Here is a 17176-nt window from a genome sequence, read left to right on the forward strand (position 1 = left end):
TCTGTCTGTCTGACAAATGGTTAAAATAAAAACTTTGATTGTGTGATATTGTATTTTCAGTATTCAACCCGAACAGCATTGCTCCCTGTGTGGAAAAGAGTGTCCAGTTGTAAGCATGGCTCCTTCATTGAGAAATTAGTAATTAGTAAAGTGACATGACATTCAGCCAAGTATGGTGACCCATACTCAGAATTTGTGCTCTGCATTTAACCCATCCAAGGTGCACACACACAAACCATGAACACACACGGAGCAGTGGGCAGCCATTTATGCTGCAGCGCCCGGGGAGCAGTTGGGACTAGGCCACAACTTCCCCATGAAGATGAGGTATTATACAATCTGTAGAGCTGAAATGTTAAATTATTTCAACTAAATAGATAATTATTATGCCGATAATTAGTATGCAGTTAATACAGAAATGACTTTACATCAAATATTAAGTAGTATTTTGTATTAGGTCAATACAGATCAAAAGGTTTTATTTTTTTACTGTTTGTCCAATTGTCTATATTTCAATTTGATGATTTTAAGCTGAAATTACTATTAATATCTTAATAATGGAGTAATAAAAGAATGAATTACAGTTTATTTTTAACTTAATATGTTGTCAGGCTGTCTGGTCTCTGTTTCCCTGAGTCTCCACTAGTGGTCTCACTTCCCCATAGGCACCTCACCGCAGGCTCTACAATTCCCACAAAGCCTTGTCCCTTCATCACAGTAATTGCACTCCTGTTAATTGCACTCAGGTGTCTTCACTTGATAGTCATTACCCTGCCTATATTAACGGTCGGTCTGTTTGTTTTCATGGAGTCCTTTCTTTCCGTCACCCAGTTTCCTCGCCTTACGAGTTTCAAGTTCTATTCCTCCTATTCCTATTCCTGTTTGTTTGTTTGGATGGATTTTTGGTTTTGACCCCTGCTTGTTGGATTCTGAATTTGGATTACCCATTAAACTCACAGTGCGTTTGGATCTCTCGTCTCCTGTGTTCCCTGGGTTCCCAAACGTAACATATGTTCAATATAATTAAAAATTAAGTTTACTTGTGACAATTTTTATTTCCACTAGATTCAGTGCAGCAACTGTGAAAAATGGTACCACTCTGTCTGTCTCGGAATGATTAAAAAAGAGGTACAAAAATGGAAGACGAGAAAGTGATTGTGTGTTTTCTATAAGTAAAAAGTACTTTACAAGTGTAGGTGTTAAAATATATTGTTTACTCTTGAATGTTTTTTTTTGTTGTTGTTGTTTTTTGTTTTGATCAGCTCCTTATAAATGTTAAAATCAGTGAATTTTAAAATCAGTATAAATTTCTGATCAGTGTATAAATACCAGTTCAGTCAAAAAGGCTATTGTACTGTTGGCTGTTGTCGTTTCAAATTAGTTTACAGTATTAACAGGATCATTCTGCATTACATAAATTTCGTAATTGTCAGGATGTAAATAAGTACAATTTGTAAATGAACTACCTTGTGCAACAGTAAGGATAAATGTGAGGTTGTGTAAGTTGATCACTGTCTCCCTCTATTAAACTGACACTGCTTTTACATCTCCCTGGTGGAAAATGCCATTACTAAATTAAAGTACAAAATGCTTCAGCTGCAATGACGAGCCCAAGTCACTAGTGCAACCACCATCCTCTAGTGTCATTGGGAAAGAGGTGTGCATGCATTGATATTAAACGTTTGGCAGTCTGGTTTTAAGGGTTACAACAATGAAATGGTTAAACACATGCAACACAGACAACAAAAATATAAACTTTGATAATGGTTTACAATAAGGTTTAAAGGAACACTCCCCTTTTTTGGAAATATGCTCATTCTCCAACTCCCCCAGAGTTAATAAGTTGAGTTTTACTGCAGTGATATCACTATACTTACAGCCCTAGAAAATCACAACTTTACATTTTCCACCGGTCTTAGTACAAAATATAACTACAAAAGAGGAAAGTTTTAAATAGGAAAAATACCCATACTCTTTGGTCATTTCTGAATGTCATGCTGCTGGTCTCAAAACCTGATACTGGCTGAATGGATTCAAAAATGGTATAAACTGGGAGTTTGAGAATAAGCCTATTTCCAAAAAAGTGGACAGTACCAAAAAATTGTTAACAGTACTTAACTGGGCATGTTAACTTGAACAATATGTTTTATAGTATTAATTATATAATTACATACTAAAAATACATTATTAATTTTCATTTGTGTATCTGTTAACATAAGTTAATGTACCGTGAATCAACATGAACAAAAATAAATGAAGTAACATTAAAACATTAAAAGATTGATAAATGCTCTAAAAATATATATTGTTCATTGTTCAGTTAATGTATAGTAATGCATTAAATAGTGTTAACAAATTAGACCTATTTTTAAAATACTACCAAAACTTGTAATTATGTAAAAACATTATTAAATTAATTTAATGATCTAGTAGTACAGAAATAATACTATACTTACAGTACATACTAACATAATTTATGTATTTGTTGGTCATTGTATCTTCTTGAATTTAGCAGGACCTTGCTCACATTTTCTTATCCTATCCATCTAGTGAACACCTACAGTATCACAGCCTTCATCTGTCAACTAAAATGTCTGATATGAATATGAGCAGCACAGAATTGGTGCCAAGTAATGTCCCACAACCAAAAAACTATTGAAAAATGCATTTAAGTATTCAAACATTAGATATTTACCAAGATCCTTGTGTTATTTATTTAAACCCCCCATAAAATGTAAAATATTAGTAAGCTTAAAACTGTATCATAATTATAATTTTTGGGTACTTTCCAATGGCTGGTGGCTACCCCGAAACCGTTACCTCTAAATTTCATGTTATAAAATAAATGTTAAATGTTAATTAATGTTTTATTTTAAAAACAAATTTTGTATTTTTTTCTTTTAATAGTGATGTTCAAATATATATAAATATGTGTGTGCGTGTGTGTTTATCTTTTATATTTTATTTGTAAATTTGCAAAATTTTTGCTGTATTGGCCGAGATTGATTTGAACTACACCCCTACATTTATGAACAGGAATATTAATGTGTCCCTCTCTCTTACATAGCTACATTTTGATTAGATATGTCCCATAAGTTTGAGGCACATGATTTGAAAATCTTAAAACATATACATAAAAAAATCTTATCATATACATACACACACACACACACACATACACACAAATTCAATTTTCCAGATAATAAATTAATAAATGCAAATAATGTGTTGCAAAAAAAAAAAAAAAAACTACCGAAAGTTAATGAATATAACTAAATAAAAATTTCTGTCGTAATGTTAAAGTATGTTTTGATCAACCAGTATGTTGAAAAGTCATTAAGGGGTAAAAATAAAGGTTGTGAAAAATGTCCACTGTCCCCCTCTATTGATTGACACTGGTTTCATGTCTCTGTCTCCCTGCTGTAGAAAGTTATTACAAAAAGAAGGTTTATTTTGGACATGCAATTCCCTTTTTTACCAGTAGGGGTAAAAAGAAAGGTTGTGAAAAATGTCCACTCTCCCCCTCTATTGATTGACAGTGGTTTCATGTACCTGTCTCCCTGCTGTAGAAAGTTATTACAAAATAAGGATAATTTTGGACATGCAATTCCCTAATTAGCCACTTGGGGTAAAATGAAAGGTTGTGAAAAATGTCCACTCTCTCCCTCTATTGATTGACACTGGTTTCGTGTCTATGTCTCCCTGCTGTAGAAAGTTATTACAAAAAGAATGTCAATTTTGGACATGCAATTCCTTTTCTACCAGTCGGGGTAAAAAGAAAGGTTGTGAAAAATGTCCACTGTCCCCCTCTATTGATTGACAGTGGTTTCATGTCTCTGTCTCCCTGCTGTAGAAAGTTATTACAAAAAGAAGGATAATTTTGGACACGCAATTCCCTTTTCTACCAGTAGGGGTAAAATTCAGGGTTGTGAAAAATGTCCACTCTCTCCCTCTACTGATTGACACTGGTTTCATGTCTCTGTCTCAGTGCTGTAGAAAGTTATTACAAAAAGAAGTTTAATTTTGGACATGCAATTCCCTAATAAGCCACTTGGGGTAAAACGAAAGGTTGTGAAAAATGTCCACTCTCCCCCTCTATTGATTGACACTGGTTTCATGTCTATGTCTCCCTGCTGTAGAAAGTTATTACAAAAAGAAGGTTAATTTTGGACATGCAATTCCCTAATAAGCCACTCGGGGTAAAACGAAAGGTTGTGAAAAATGTCCACTGTCCCCTTCTATTGATTGACACTGGTTTCATGTCTCTGTCTCCCTGATGTAGAAAGTTATTACAAAAAGAAAGTTAATTTTGGACATGCAACTCCCTAATAAGCCACTTGGGGTAAAACGAAAGGTTGTGAAAAATGTTCACTGTCCCCTTCTATTGATTGACAGTGGTTTCATGTCTCTGTCTCCCTGCTGTAGAAAGTTAATACAAAAAGAAGGTTTATTTTGGACATGCAATTCCCTTTTCTACCAGTAGGGGTAAAAAGAAAGGTTGTGAAAAATGTCAACTCTCCCCCTCTATTGCTTGACACTGGTTTCATGTCTCTGTCTCACTGCTGTATAAAGTTATTACAAAAAGAAGGTTCATTTTGGACATGCAGTTCCCTAATCAGCCACTTGGGGTAAAATTAAAGGTTGTGAAAAATGTCCACTGTCCCCCTCTATTGATTGACATTGGTTTCATGTCTCTGTCTCCCTGCTGTAGAAAGTTATTACAAAAATAAGGTTAATTTTGGACATGCAATTCCCTAATCAGCCACCTGGGGTAAAATGAAAGGTTGTGAAAAATGTCCACTCTCTCTCTCTACTGATTGACACTGGTTTCATGTATCTGTCTCACTGCTGTAGAAAGTTATTACAAAAAGAAGGTTAATTTGGGACATGCAGTTCCCTAATCAGCCACTTGGGGTAAAATTGAAGGTTGTGAAAAATGTCCACATTTTCTCCATCTATTGATTGATAGTGGTTTCATGTCTCTGTCTCCCTGCTGTAGAAAGTTTATTACAAAAAGAATTAAAAATTTGGACATGCAATTCCCTTTTATACCAGTAGGGGTAAAAAGAAAGGTTGTGAAAAATGTCCACTCTCCCCCTCTATTGATTGACAGTGGTTTCATGTCTCTGTCTCCCTGCTGTAGAAAGTTATTACAAATAGAAGGTTAATTTTGGACATACAATTCCCTAATCAGCCACTAGGGGTAAAATTAAAGGTTGTGAAAAATGTCCACTCTCTCCCTCTATTGATTGACACTGGTTTCATGTCTATGTCTCCCTGCTGTAGAAAGTTATTACAAAAAGAAGGTTCATTTTGGACATGCAATTCCTTTTTTTACCAGTAGGGGTAAAAAGAAAGGTTGTGAAAAATGTCCACTTTCCCCCTCTATTGATTGACAGTGGTTTCATGTCTCTGACCCCCTGCTGTATAAAGTTATTACAAAAAGAAGGTTCATTTCGGACATGCAATTCCTTTTTTTACCAGTAGGGGTAAAAAGAAAGGTTGTGAAAAATGTCCACTGTCCCCCTATATTGATTGACAATGGTTTCAGGTCTCTGTCTCCCTGCTGTAGAAAGTTATTACAAAAAGGAGGCTAAATTTGGACATGCAATTCCCTTTTTTACCAGTAGGGGTAAAAGAAAGGTTTTGAAAAATGTCCACTCTCTCTCTCTACTGATTGACACTGGTTTCATGTCTCTGTCTCGCTGCTGTAGAAAGTTATTACAAAAAGAAAGTCAATTTTGATCATGCAATTCCCTTTTCTACCAGTAGGGGTAAAAAGAAAGGTTGTGAAAGATGTCCACTGTCCCTCTCTATTGATTGACACTGGTTTCATGTCTCTGTCTCACTGCTTTAGAAAGTTATTAGAAAAAGGTAAATTTTAGACATGCAGTTCCCTAATCAGCCACTTGGGGTAAAATGAAAGGTTGTGAAAAATGTCCACTCTCTCTCTCTACTGATTGACACTGGTTTAATGTATCTGTCTCACTGCTGTAGAAAGTTATTACAAAAAGAAGGTTAATTTTGGACATACAATTCCCTAATAAGCCACTAGGGGTAAAATTAAAGGTTGTGAAAAATGTCCACTCTCTCCCTCTATTGATTGACAGTGGTTTCATGTCTCTGTCTCCCTGCTGTAGAAAGTTATTACAAAAATAAGAATAATTTTGGACATGCAATTCCCTAATAAGCCACTTGGGGTAAAACGAAAGATTGTGAAAAATGTCCACTCTCCCCCTCTATTGATTGACACTGGTTTCGTGTCTATATCTCCCCGCTGTAGAAAGTTATTACAAAAAAGAAGGATAATTTTGGACATGCAATTTCCTTTTCTACCAGTAGGGGTAAAAAAAAGGTTGTGAAAAATGTCCACTGTCCCCCTCTATTGATTGACAGTGGTTTCATGTCTCTGTCTCCCTGCTGTAGAAAGTTATTACAAAAATAAGAATAATTTTGGACATGCAATTCCCTAATAAGCCACTTGGGGTAAAACGAAAGGTTGTGAAAAATGTCCACTCTCCCCCTCTATTGATTGACACTGGTTTCGTGTCTATATCTCCCCGCTGTAGAAAGTTATTACAAAAAGAATGTAAATTTTGGACATGCAATTCCCTTTTCTACCAGTAGGGGTAAAAAGAAAGGTTGTGAAAAATGTCCACTGTCCCCCTCTATTGATTGACACTGGTTTCATGTCTCTGTCTCACTGCTGTAGAAAGTTATTACAAATAGAAAGTTAATTTTGGACATGCAGTTCCCTAATCAGCCACTTGGGGTAAAATTAAAGGTTGTGAAAAATGTCCACCCTCTCCCTCTATTGATTGACACTGGTTTCATGTCTATGTCTCCCTGCTGTAGAAAGTTATTACAAAAAGAATGTCAATTTTGGACATGCAATTCCCTTTTCTACCAGTAGGGGTAAAAAGAAAGGTTGTGAAAAATGTCCACTGTCCCCCTCTATTGATTGACACTGGTTTCATGTCTCTGTCTCACTGCTGTAGAAAGTTATTACAAAAAGGAGGCTAATTTTGGACATACAATTCCCTAATCAGCCACTAGGGGTAAAATTAAAGGTTGTGAAAAATGTCCACTCTCCCCCTCTATTGATTGACACTGGTTTCGTGTCTATATCTCCCCGCTGTAGAAAGTTAATACAAAAAGAATGTAAATTTTGGACATGCAATTCCCTTTTCTACCAGTAGGGGTAAAAAGAAAGGTTGTGAAAAATGTCCACTGTCCCCCTCTATTGATTGACACTGGTTTCATGTCTCTGTCTCACTGCTGTAGAAAGTTATTACAAAAAGGAGGCTAATTTTGGACATGCAATTCCCTTTTTTACCAGTAGGGGTAAAAAGAAAGGTTGTGAAAAATGTCCACTCTCTCTCTCTACTGATTGACACTGGTTTCATGTCTCTGTCTCCCTGCTGTAGAAAGTTATTACAAATAGAAGGTTAATTTTGGACATGGAATTCCCTTTTCTACCAGTAGGGGTAAAATTCAGGGTTGTGAAAAATGTCCACTCTCTCCCTCTACTGATTGACACTGGTTTCATGTGTCTGTCTCACTGCTGTAGAAAGTTATTACAAAAAGAAGGTTTATTTTGGACATGCAATTCCCTTTTTTACCAGTAGGGGTAAAAAGAAAGGTTGTGAAAAATGTCAACTCTCCCCCTCTATTGATTGACAGTGGTTTTATGTCTCTGTCTCCCTGCTGTAGAAAGTTATTACAAAAAGAAGGTTAATTTTGGACATGCAATTCCCTTTTTTACCAGTAGGGGGTAAAACAAAAAGGTTGTGAAAAATGTCCACTGTCCCCCTCTATTGATTGACAGTGGTTTCATGTCTCTGTCTCCCTGCTGTAGAAAGTTATTACAAAAAGAAGGTTCATTTTGGACATGCAATTCCCTTTTTTACCAGTAGGGGTAAAAAGAAAGGTTGTGAAAAATGTCCACTGTCTCCCACTATTGATTGAAACTGGTTTCATGTATCTGTCTCTTTGCTGTAGAAAGTTATTAAAAAACGAAGGTTAATTTTGGACATGCAATTACCGTTTTTACCAGTAGGGGTAAAATGAAAGGTTGTGAAAAATGACAACTGTCGCCCTCTATTCATTGACACTGGTTTCATGTCTCTGTGTCCCTGCTGTAGAAAGTTATTACAAAAAGTTGGTTAAATTTGGACATGCAATTCTCTTATCAGCCACTTGGGGTAAAATGAAAGGATGTGGAAAATGTCCACTCTTTCCCTCTATTGATTGACACTGGTTTCATCTCTCTATCTTCCTTCTGTAGAAAGTTATTACAAAAAGAAGGTTAATTTTGGACATGCAATTCCCTTTTCTACCAGTAGTGTTAAAAAGAAAGGTTGTTAAAAATGTCCACTGTCCCCCACTATTGATTGACACTGGTTTCATGTCTATATGCCCTTTATCTAAAAAGCTATTACAAAAACACCTACTGAGCTATAGCAAAAAACGAAGAAAGTTTGCACTTTCCCCACGGTCCCTAACTGAAGGCTCTGCTGAGAGCGTTCTCTCCCGGCTTTTTGCACATTGCCACGGCTTGCACGGGGCCGTGCTTATTATATCGAGGGAAAATATAGAAAAAGAAGGATGTGAAACATGATCAGCTTTGCCCTTTTGGCGGTCACACTGCTTAGATTTCTTTAGGGCAATTCGTTTTGGAATTATTGGCGTTTACCGCTGAATGTGTCACGAATATCGAAAACAAAACCAACTTGACCCCGCTCAGCTGTCCACCAAGTAAGGGATTTTCTTATAATGATCACGAGCAGTGTGTTCATGACAACACAATAACAATAAAGGGGATACACGGAGCCCCTATTCACGTAATAGTGTCACTACTAAGGTTATATTACATTAGCATGGCACTTTTACAGTATGGCTAATGTTAGTCATCTCAAAACATAACGGAACACTTACCGCAGCAACAGGTGATCCAATTTGTCCTGTCTTTATTATGGATGGGATGGCTGTATCCTTTAGCACACGTTTCATGGTCCGTGTGGCAACTGGCATTTTTTCAAAATAGTCGTCCACAGTAAAATGTTCAGAGCAAACGAAATACTTCGTGATGGTGTTTACAGGTGTGTTTGGATCTATTTCCAGAGCAAGTAGCCATCGATTCATCAGGCCAGCGTTTTGGGTTGGAATTCTATGAAACATCATAGTATTACCTGGTCTCCCCTGTTTATTGTCGCAGCTCTTTACAATACTGCAAACACCCATGATTGTACAATATAAATGTACTATCTAGTAATTGCTGACTCTATTACTCCAGCTCTGAGCGATCTCTCTGCTCCTCACCACGACTCGTCTCGTGTGCTGCGCTAATCACTCCGCCCAAGTAACGTTAGCTGTGCTCCTACGCCTAGTGAGAATATAGTTCCCAGTATTTATACGATTAAAAATGGTCTCTGTCTCATATAGCCCTGTTATTTGTACACGCTGTTACTATACAGATCACAACATGTAAATAGGAAAATGTTTGCATTATTTTGTCACTTATTGGGATTACTATGCTACCATTATCCATTTACATTTACATTTACAATAAAAGTATTGTTTTTCATGCTGCTAAGAGGACCGACAGCTGTTGTGTCTTGGGGCTGATGATGAATTTCCAGATGTCAGAATATAGACTTTATTACTCAAAGCAACAAAGCCGAGATGACGGGCACCTCTGAATCTTCTGTCTGCCCGTGCACTCGTTTTATACCTTTATCTCTGTACCTTATTTGGTAGTTCCGGTTTTTAATTGGCATTGCCTGCCTGGTTTGCCATCCCTTATCACTATATTTCTCTTAATGGTGGAATTCGGCCAAATCAACAATTAAAAAAATCTCTCTGTATTGGTTGGTTATGGTCACGTGAGACATTCCCCCAAGTCTGTTTACTACTGATGTCAGCATTTGGAAATCACCCAAAGTTCACAGGGTTATTTTAGTTCACAGGTGCATTTCAGAGGTCAGTTTAGTTCACAGATACAACCAGAATATTACCAGGTCTCTAATGTGTCCAATCCTGTTCAACACTACTAGTACTGCCCATTATATCTGCACTTTATTAAAAACGCTCATCCATTGATTTGATGCGTTATTGTCCATCTCACAATAAAATGTAAATGGTTAAGTTTTAGTAATCTTGAAGCTAAATATCATGCCACTGTAAATGTCCATCTGACTAGTGAAATTAAAATGTATGACTCCGCAAATCCGTTTAAACAATTTACAACAACTGCAAACAACTAATGAATTGTGATTTTTATCTCCATATGTGTTTACATGTATGAGAGGAGCCGGACAGTGGTGAGGTGTGCTGTAGGTCAGACAGAGGAGTTCAAAGTGGAGGTGGGAGTGCATCAGGGATCGGCTCTGAGCCCCTTCCTGTTTGCTATAGTGATGGACCAGTTGTCAAAGGAGGTCAGACAGGAGTCTCCTTGGACAATGATGTTTGCAGATGACATTGTGATCTGTAGTGAGAGCAGGGAGCAGGTGGAGGAAAACCTGGAGAGGTGGAGGTTTGCGCTGGAGAGTAGAGGAATGGAAGTCAGTCGTAGTAAGACTGAGTACATGTGTGTAAATGAAAGGGAGGGAAGTAGAACAGTAAGGTTACAGGGTGAAGAGGTGAAGAAGGTACAGGAATTTAAGTACTTGGGGTCAACAGTCCAGAGTAATGGAGAGTGTGCGAAAGAGGTAAAGAAGCGAGTGCAGGCAGGTTGGAATGGGTGGAGAAAGGTGTCGGGAGTTCTGTGTGATAGGAAAATATCAGCGAGAATCAAGGGGAAGGTGTACAGGACAGTGGTGAGACCAGCTATGTTGTATGGTTTAGAGACAGTGGCACTGAGGAAGAGACAGGAATCAGAGCTAGAGGTAGCAGAGCTGAAAATGTTGAGGTTCTCTTTGGGAGTGACAAGGTTGGACAGGATTAGGAATGAGTACATCAGAGGGACAGCTCATGTTGGACGTTTGGGGGACAAAGTTAGGGAGGCCAGATTAAGATGGTTTGGACATGTTCAGAGGAGGGAGAGTGAGTATATTGGTAGGAGAATGTTGGACATGGAGCTGCCAGGCAGGAGGCAAAGAGGAAGACCAAAGAGGAGGTATATAGATGGAATTAATGAGAATATGAAGCTAGTGGGTGCAAGTGTTGAGGATGCAGAAGATAGGGATAGGTGGATAGAGATGATTCGCTATGTCGACCCCTGAAGGGAAAAGCCGAAAAAAAGAAGAAGAAGATCTCCTTTAAATTGTTTATGATGCAATTTAAAGTCATAAAGTCATATACAGGCATAGGCCCCAACAATAATGTGCATGGTTCTGATCTATTGTCTTAATATAGATGTAACATAATAATATTTATTCTTAATCATAATGAATTATGGTTAGTTTCTATTAATAATGAAGGCTATATGATTCATATGTAGCTAAACACTTTTTGTATCAGGGGTCCCTGATCCATGTCTCTGTCACCTAAGGGGTCCTTGAAGACCCCTGGTATAAAGTGTTATAAAAGAAAAAAAAAAAACAATCATAAAATAAGTATAGACAGTTTGAAATATGTAATTCAGAAGATGAAGTAAATGAGACTGTTCTGGCTGTGGATATCTAGTTTAACTGCTGTTAAAGTGTCTTGAACACACTGATAATCTTTCAGATTTGATGTCATTAACCTAACAAACTTGACGTTAACCTAATCCAGTGGTCGTTTCTTCTTCAAAAGTGCTGATAAAACAACACCTGTGTTGTTACTTAGTTGTGCAAAGCTAGTCAGTCAGATTCAGGAGACTTGAGGAAATGTGATCCACATCACGATGAGACCTCAGTTCTCTCTTTACATTTAAGTAAATGTTTTTATTTTCAGGATTCATGGTGGAACGTTCTCATCACACACCTGTTTCTCTGGGAGCTTCAGTGGTTTTACCCTGTTATGATGATAAACCCTCTATATTGGAGAATCTGACGGTGGAATGGAGAAAGGAAGACTTAAAGAATCTGGTTCATGTGTATCAGGACGGAGAGAGTCGAGCAGAAGAACAAGATGAAGATTATCAGAGGAGAGCTCATTTATTCACTGAACACATTAAAGATGGAAACTTCTCCCTCTGTCTGGACGATCTGAGAGCTGCAGATGAAGGAGAATACACATGTACAGTTTACAGTGGCTCATGGTGGAATCCCAGACAATCTTCAACCAAGATAAATGTGGTACTGAAGCTACTGGGTAAGTCAACAGATAAGAAAACAATTTACTCTTCTATCTTTAATCAGTTTAGTTATAATATTACATTTGTGTCTCCAACACAGTTTTGAGTTTGTTTATTAAATTACTTGTCAGAAAGAACAGAGATGTGTGTTTAAATAAAACTGAATGATATAAAGTTTAATAATTATTAAGCATTTCATTAAAATGTAATTCACTATTTAACTGAACAGGAGTTATTGTGTGTTTTCTCTCCAGACCCAGTATATATATATATATATATATAATTGTATAATAAATGAAAAAAAAAAAAAAAATAGAATACAAAAGATTAGAAAGGTAGTTAGAATTTATTTTTAAAAGAAAAATAAACTATCAATAGTTTGCTCTATTCTTTTTCTATTCTGTTTTCTTTTTATTTATTATATTAGTTAAAATCCCATGCTAGGTGTACTGTGTTAACCTAACTGAGACTTGTTATAGCACTTATATATCATTGCTCTTTTTGTTGTTTTTGATTGCTTCCACTGTCCTCATCTGTAAGTCCCTTAGGATAAAAGCATCTGCTAAATGAATAAATGTAGTATGAGTATGTATGAGTATGTTAACCCTGAAATGAGGGAAACTCTAGGTTTTCTGTTTCAGAATGGAAGGTTAGTCAAAGCTGAGAAAGCAAGGTAAATCAAGCCAGTTACCATGGTAACTTACTCTATGAACCTAACCTGGTCAGGAGCAGGTTTTCTTCTGTAAACCCAGAGTTTCTTTCGCTCTCCTCTCCCTTTTTAAACACTTCATTGATGCACACTGGAAACATGCTCTTCTTACTAAGTGTTCACATATAAGTACAAATAAAAAAATAATAAAAAATTAAAAGATTTATTCTCTATGTAAGAAAATAATATAAGATACTTAGTCTTTTTTTTAGGGGGATCTAAATTAATTGCATTTTACGTAAGTAAAATTATATGTCAGTGTGGTAATGAAAATGATCTTAATGCAAATGGAAACAAGATTAGTGTCCATTGCTTCTTTTACATGGTAAATAAAATATATCATGATTTTCACTGTACATTTTTTCTGTAAATAGCATCTAGAGCTACTTGCACTTAGCCTACTGTAAATAGGATCTATCGCTAAGAAAGTATGTTAATTACACTTAGTGTGAATAGTCACTGCCGTTTTTGTCTTACTCTACTGGCAGATCATTTGTAAAAAAAGAAAAATGCACTTAAAATATTATTATTAATATATATATATATATATATATATATATATATATATATATATGTATTTTGGCGGGAACTGTTGCCATGGTGAATCGTAATATCTGCGCTCCATTGATAATGGCTTTTTATAGTTGTGGTGCACGCACTTAACTCCAAACCAACTCATTTCAGCTGTTCTGTAACCGAAAACTCACAGTTTCTCATCTCAGGGTAAGTCAACTCAGAGTTCAAGTTTAAACTCAGAGTTAGTTGAACCTCCTTAGTGAAACAGGTCCCTGGTTTCTATACTAAAGGGTTATCATTAGGAAGAATATTTAATGAAATTTATTATGTGACTGAATGTGATTTATTGTGTGTTGTCTCTCCAGACACAGTCTTTCGTCTTCAGATGTTTCTCGTCTTCTGTCCAAATGTTCTGATGTTTCTAGCGTTTGTCCTCTGGGGTGTTTCTGAAGGTCAGTGTTTCACTTCTGATTAATCATCAGTGCATTATAATAAATAATTCTAACACGTGTTTATTAATACAGTAATTATAAATGTCTGGTTTTGTTTCAGGGTCTCTGTTTGAGTCGGTCTCTTGTTGTGCTCTTTATTTTCTGAGGCCTTTCATGTTGCTCTGGACGGCTCCGTATATTAATGAGTTCACAGGTGATTCATTATTACCAGCTTATGAGAGGAAATATACTTCATGAATTATAATACCAAGATACTAAACAATCTGTCAAGAGCTGAATGAATTTACATTAAAACTGATTCAGTGTTTTATTGTGTTGGTGTAAATGATATTGTGATGTAATTACTTCATCTTTTTTCTGTTTTATAGGCAACAAGAAAACATGGGTACGAGTATACAGTTATCGAGCAGAATATATGGTTTTCTCTGCTGTTTTTTATTCAGGTAAAGAAATCAACAATTCCTATCATGAACACATTAAAGTGCACATTGACACTTAAACAATAATTATATTTAAATATTCTCATTATCCTGCAGACACCTCTTAAAACAACTTGACATTAATAATTGTAAGGGTCTGTTATTGCTGTATTGTTTCAGTATCATATTCTGCATGTGTTCAGTGTTAAATCTCTTATAATCTACACCGGTTAATGAAGACATCACATTAATAAACAGACATGATGTTATAGTGACTGAGACTGAAGCTGAAGCTACTTCTACATCACTTCTCAGCATGTTTTGGGGTTATGTGAGGGTCAGGGGTCATATGATCAGCACAAAGGTCACAGGGTCAGTGCCAGGAAAAATTAAATTAATGAGTCATAAATAATGCTGTATCTGTTCAGCGAGAAGATAATTTGTAATTCTTGTGATCTGTATTATTATATTTGGTTCTTCTTTTTAGTAATTGATGTTTTTTTATCTCTTGTTTCTTCTAGTTCTGTTTAAATCTGCCCTGGACAAGAGTCTGAATTACGCTGGATTTGAAGGCGTCATGATTATAGTCTTCTTTGTGATTGTGATTCTGTTCACCCTCTTCTTTATTATTTACAGTAAGTATTTCCATCCATTAAGAGTCAGTGAGATGAATGTGCTGTAAATCATGATTTATCTGATTAATGCTGCTTGTTAAAGACACAGCATATTAAACCTCAATAACAGACCTGATTCATCACTTAATTGAAGCATTTACATTAGATAAGAGTTTATATAGTAAATATAATACTCAGTGTTTTACACAGACATGATAAAGAGAGAAAAAACTGAAGAAAGAATAGACGAAAAAACAAAAACAAAGTCAAATTAAGTGTAGATTTTAAAATGTATTAAATGTATAAAACAGACTGTAACTGTCCATTAGAGGATGGGAACTGAAATGAGAAGTGAATCAGCAGATGAAGTCTCTAGTTTATATCAATCTCAGGCCATTGAGTAATTTAAAGACAAATAAGAAAATACAGATTCTTCTACTACACGCAGAATACTAAATTTTTCGTGATAGCATACAGTATATAAATATATATATATATATATATATATATATATATATATATATATATATATATATATATATATATATAAGATTCTTCAGATCTTGTCCTGGAGGGTGATATAATCCTGATCAAACTCTCGTGCCTGTGATTCTCTAATGATCCTGAACACACTGATTAACACGTTCAGGTGTGTTTGATAAGACTTACAGGAGTAATCTCTGCAGGAAACTGGATCTCAGGACAGATATCAGCATCTCCGGTGTAGAGATATAGTGTGTCTGTTACGAAAATTCAGGAGGAATTTTTGATCCCAAAAACAAATATATTTAAAAGTTGAAAAAGCTTTATTTTTGTCAGGTTTTCCTATTCTGTTGGGGACGTCACTATTGTGTGTTACCACAAACCACCATCAGGTGTCCCTGTTATGAATTATCAATAGATGATCTGTTTTATAAGAATTATAAGCCTTTATAAGATTAACAACAAAGTTTAAGTTTGGACAATCATTAAGGAGTTGTGTAAAAGGGATCAATTCTGTCTGTATTTATATTTTTACTGTTTTTTTTTTTTTTTTTTAATGTTCTTGCCTTTCACTAATTCCTTTCAACTGTATTTGAATTGAGCATTTCTGGGGATGTAAACAGTGAAAACAAGCCTTACCTCACTTCCTGTTTAACACATCTAATCTTCTTCAGTTTTGAGAATCTGAAAAGGTCCAAATAATAACTAAGATATGTTATGTTGTATGACAAGCGAGAAATGTTCATGGAGCTTTGACACCATGGGTATCATGGTCTAAATAATACTGATCAGTGCGTACTGGAATCCACTCTGAATTAAAACACATGCCTGACATTCATACTGCTGTGTATTTCTATAAATATTAGGTTTGTAACAGTACACACAACTCTGGAGAAGAGGAATAGATCAAATGCATCACTTTTTTTATTCAATATTCAATACTACTCGCACAACAGGCTGCATATGAATACTAATGTGCAATTTCAGCTTCAGCAATTGTTCACATTAACACTGTCTTTGTAAATCCAAAAACTCAACACTAAACTGACTTCTTAATTCTCTTAAACACTTATTTAACTAGTCAGTGTATTAACTTGAAAGCTCTATTAATGTACTGAAATTAGTTTTGTAAGCAAACACATTTTGAACATGTTGCCTTCAAACAGGAAAAAAAAAGGAATCTTTATGATTCTTTAAGGAATCAATATGATTCTTAACATAAATTCTCACCCCCTCCCAACTTCTCCCTTGAAGTGCTGCTGGGGAGCTTTCAATCCCCTCCATGCACTGAGCTTTCCCAGGAACCTTTCCTGACCTGATGCAGTCCATCAGAGTCTTCCCCACAGCCTCAATCTCCTCTGTAGAACACTTTCTCTGGGAGTTTTGTGAAGATCCTGAATAAAATAATAAGACTTCTTAGTAATTGTGATCGACTCAAAAAAACAAAAAAAAAAAACATCTCAACACATTTTTGCTCAAATCCAGTTAGCATTGTTGAAAATGTGTAAATTCTGGCACGTTTACATTCATGTCACCTAGTAACATTGGGAAACAAAAATGCTGGCAATTCAGTCAATATCTAAGATACTGTAAGTGCTGGACCTGAGACAAAAATGACAAAATATTTCCTAAATCTTAATCATAAATTACTTTGTGAAATGAGTGAAGTGAACTTTGCTCTGGAGAACCCTTGTCTTTCTTTTCACGTTTAAGCCTTCAGTAGCTAAACATTTTAGATACAGATCTGAAATGGGTTTCTGCTG

At 35.9% G+C, this 17176-nt stretch overlaps 1 protein-coding gene across 1 annotated transcript; it reads left to right on the forward strand.

Annotated features, from left to right (window-relative positions):
• The first annotated feature begins 10298 nt into the window (after positions 1–10298).
• LOC113091896 (uncharacterized) lies at positions 10299–14998 on the forward strand. Its single transcript, XM_026257570.1, has 6 exons — positions 10299–10731; positions 11878–12237; positions 13811–13897; positions 13998–14090; positions 14266–14340; positions 14838–14998. Exons 1-6 carry the CDS (start codon positions 10299–10301, stop codon positions 14996–14998), a joined length of 1209 nt encoding a protein of 402 aa, XP_026113355.1.
• Positions 14999–17176: the final 2178 nt, after the last annotated feature.

This window comes from Carassius auratus, unplaced genomic scaffold (assembly GCF_003368295.1).
Source record: "Carassius auratus strain Wakin unplaced genomic scaffold, ASM336829v1 scaf_tig00214354, whole genome shotgun sequence".
NCBI lineage: Eukaryota > Metazoa > Chordata > Actinopteri > Cypriniformes > Cyprinidae > Carassius > Carassius auratus.

What these genes read in the sequence shown, in the direction of transcription:
- LOC113091896 (XM_026257570.1), top strand. Translation starts at nt 10,299, where the DNA reads ATGTATGAGAGGAGCCGGACAGTGGTGAGGTGTGCTGTAGGTCAGACA. An exon ending in TGTGGTACTGAAGCTACTGG is followed by an intron (nt 12,238 to 13,810) that starts GTAAGTCAACAG and finishes TTGTCTCTCCAG; the next exon opens with ACACAGTCTTTCGTCTTCAG. An exon ending in GTATATTAATGAGTTCACAG is followed by an intron (nt 14,091 to 14,265) that starts GTGATTCATTAT and finishes TCTGTTTTATAG; the next exon opens with GCAACAAGAAAACATGGGTA.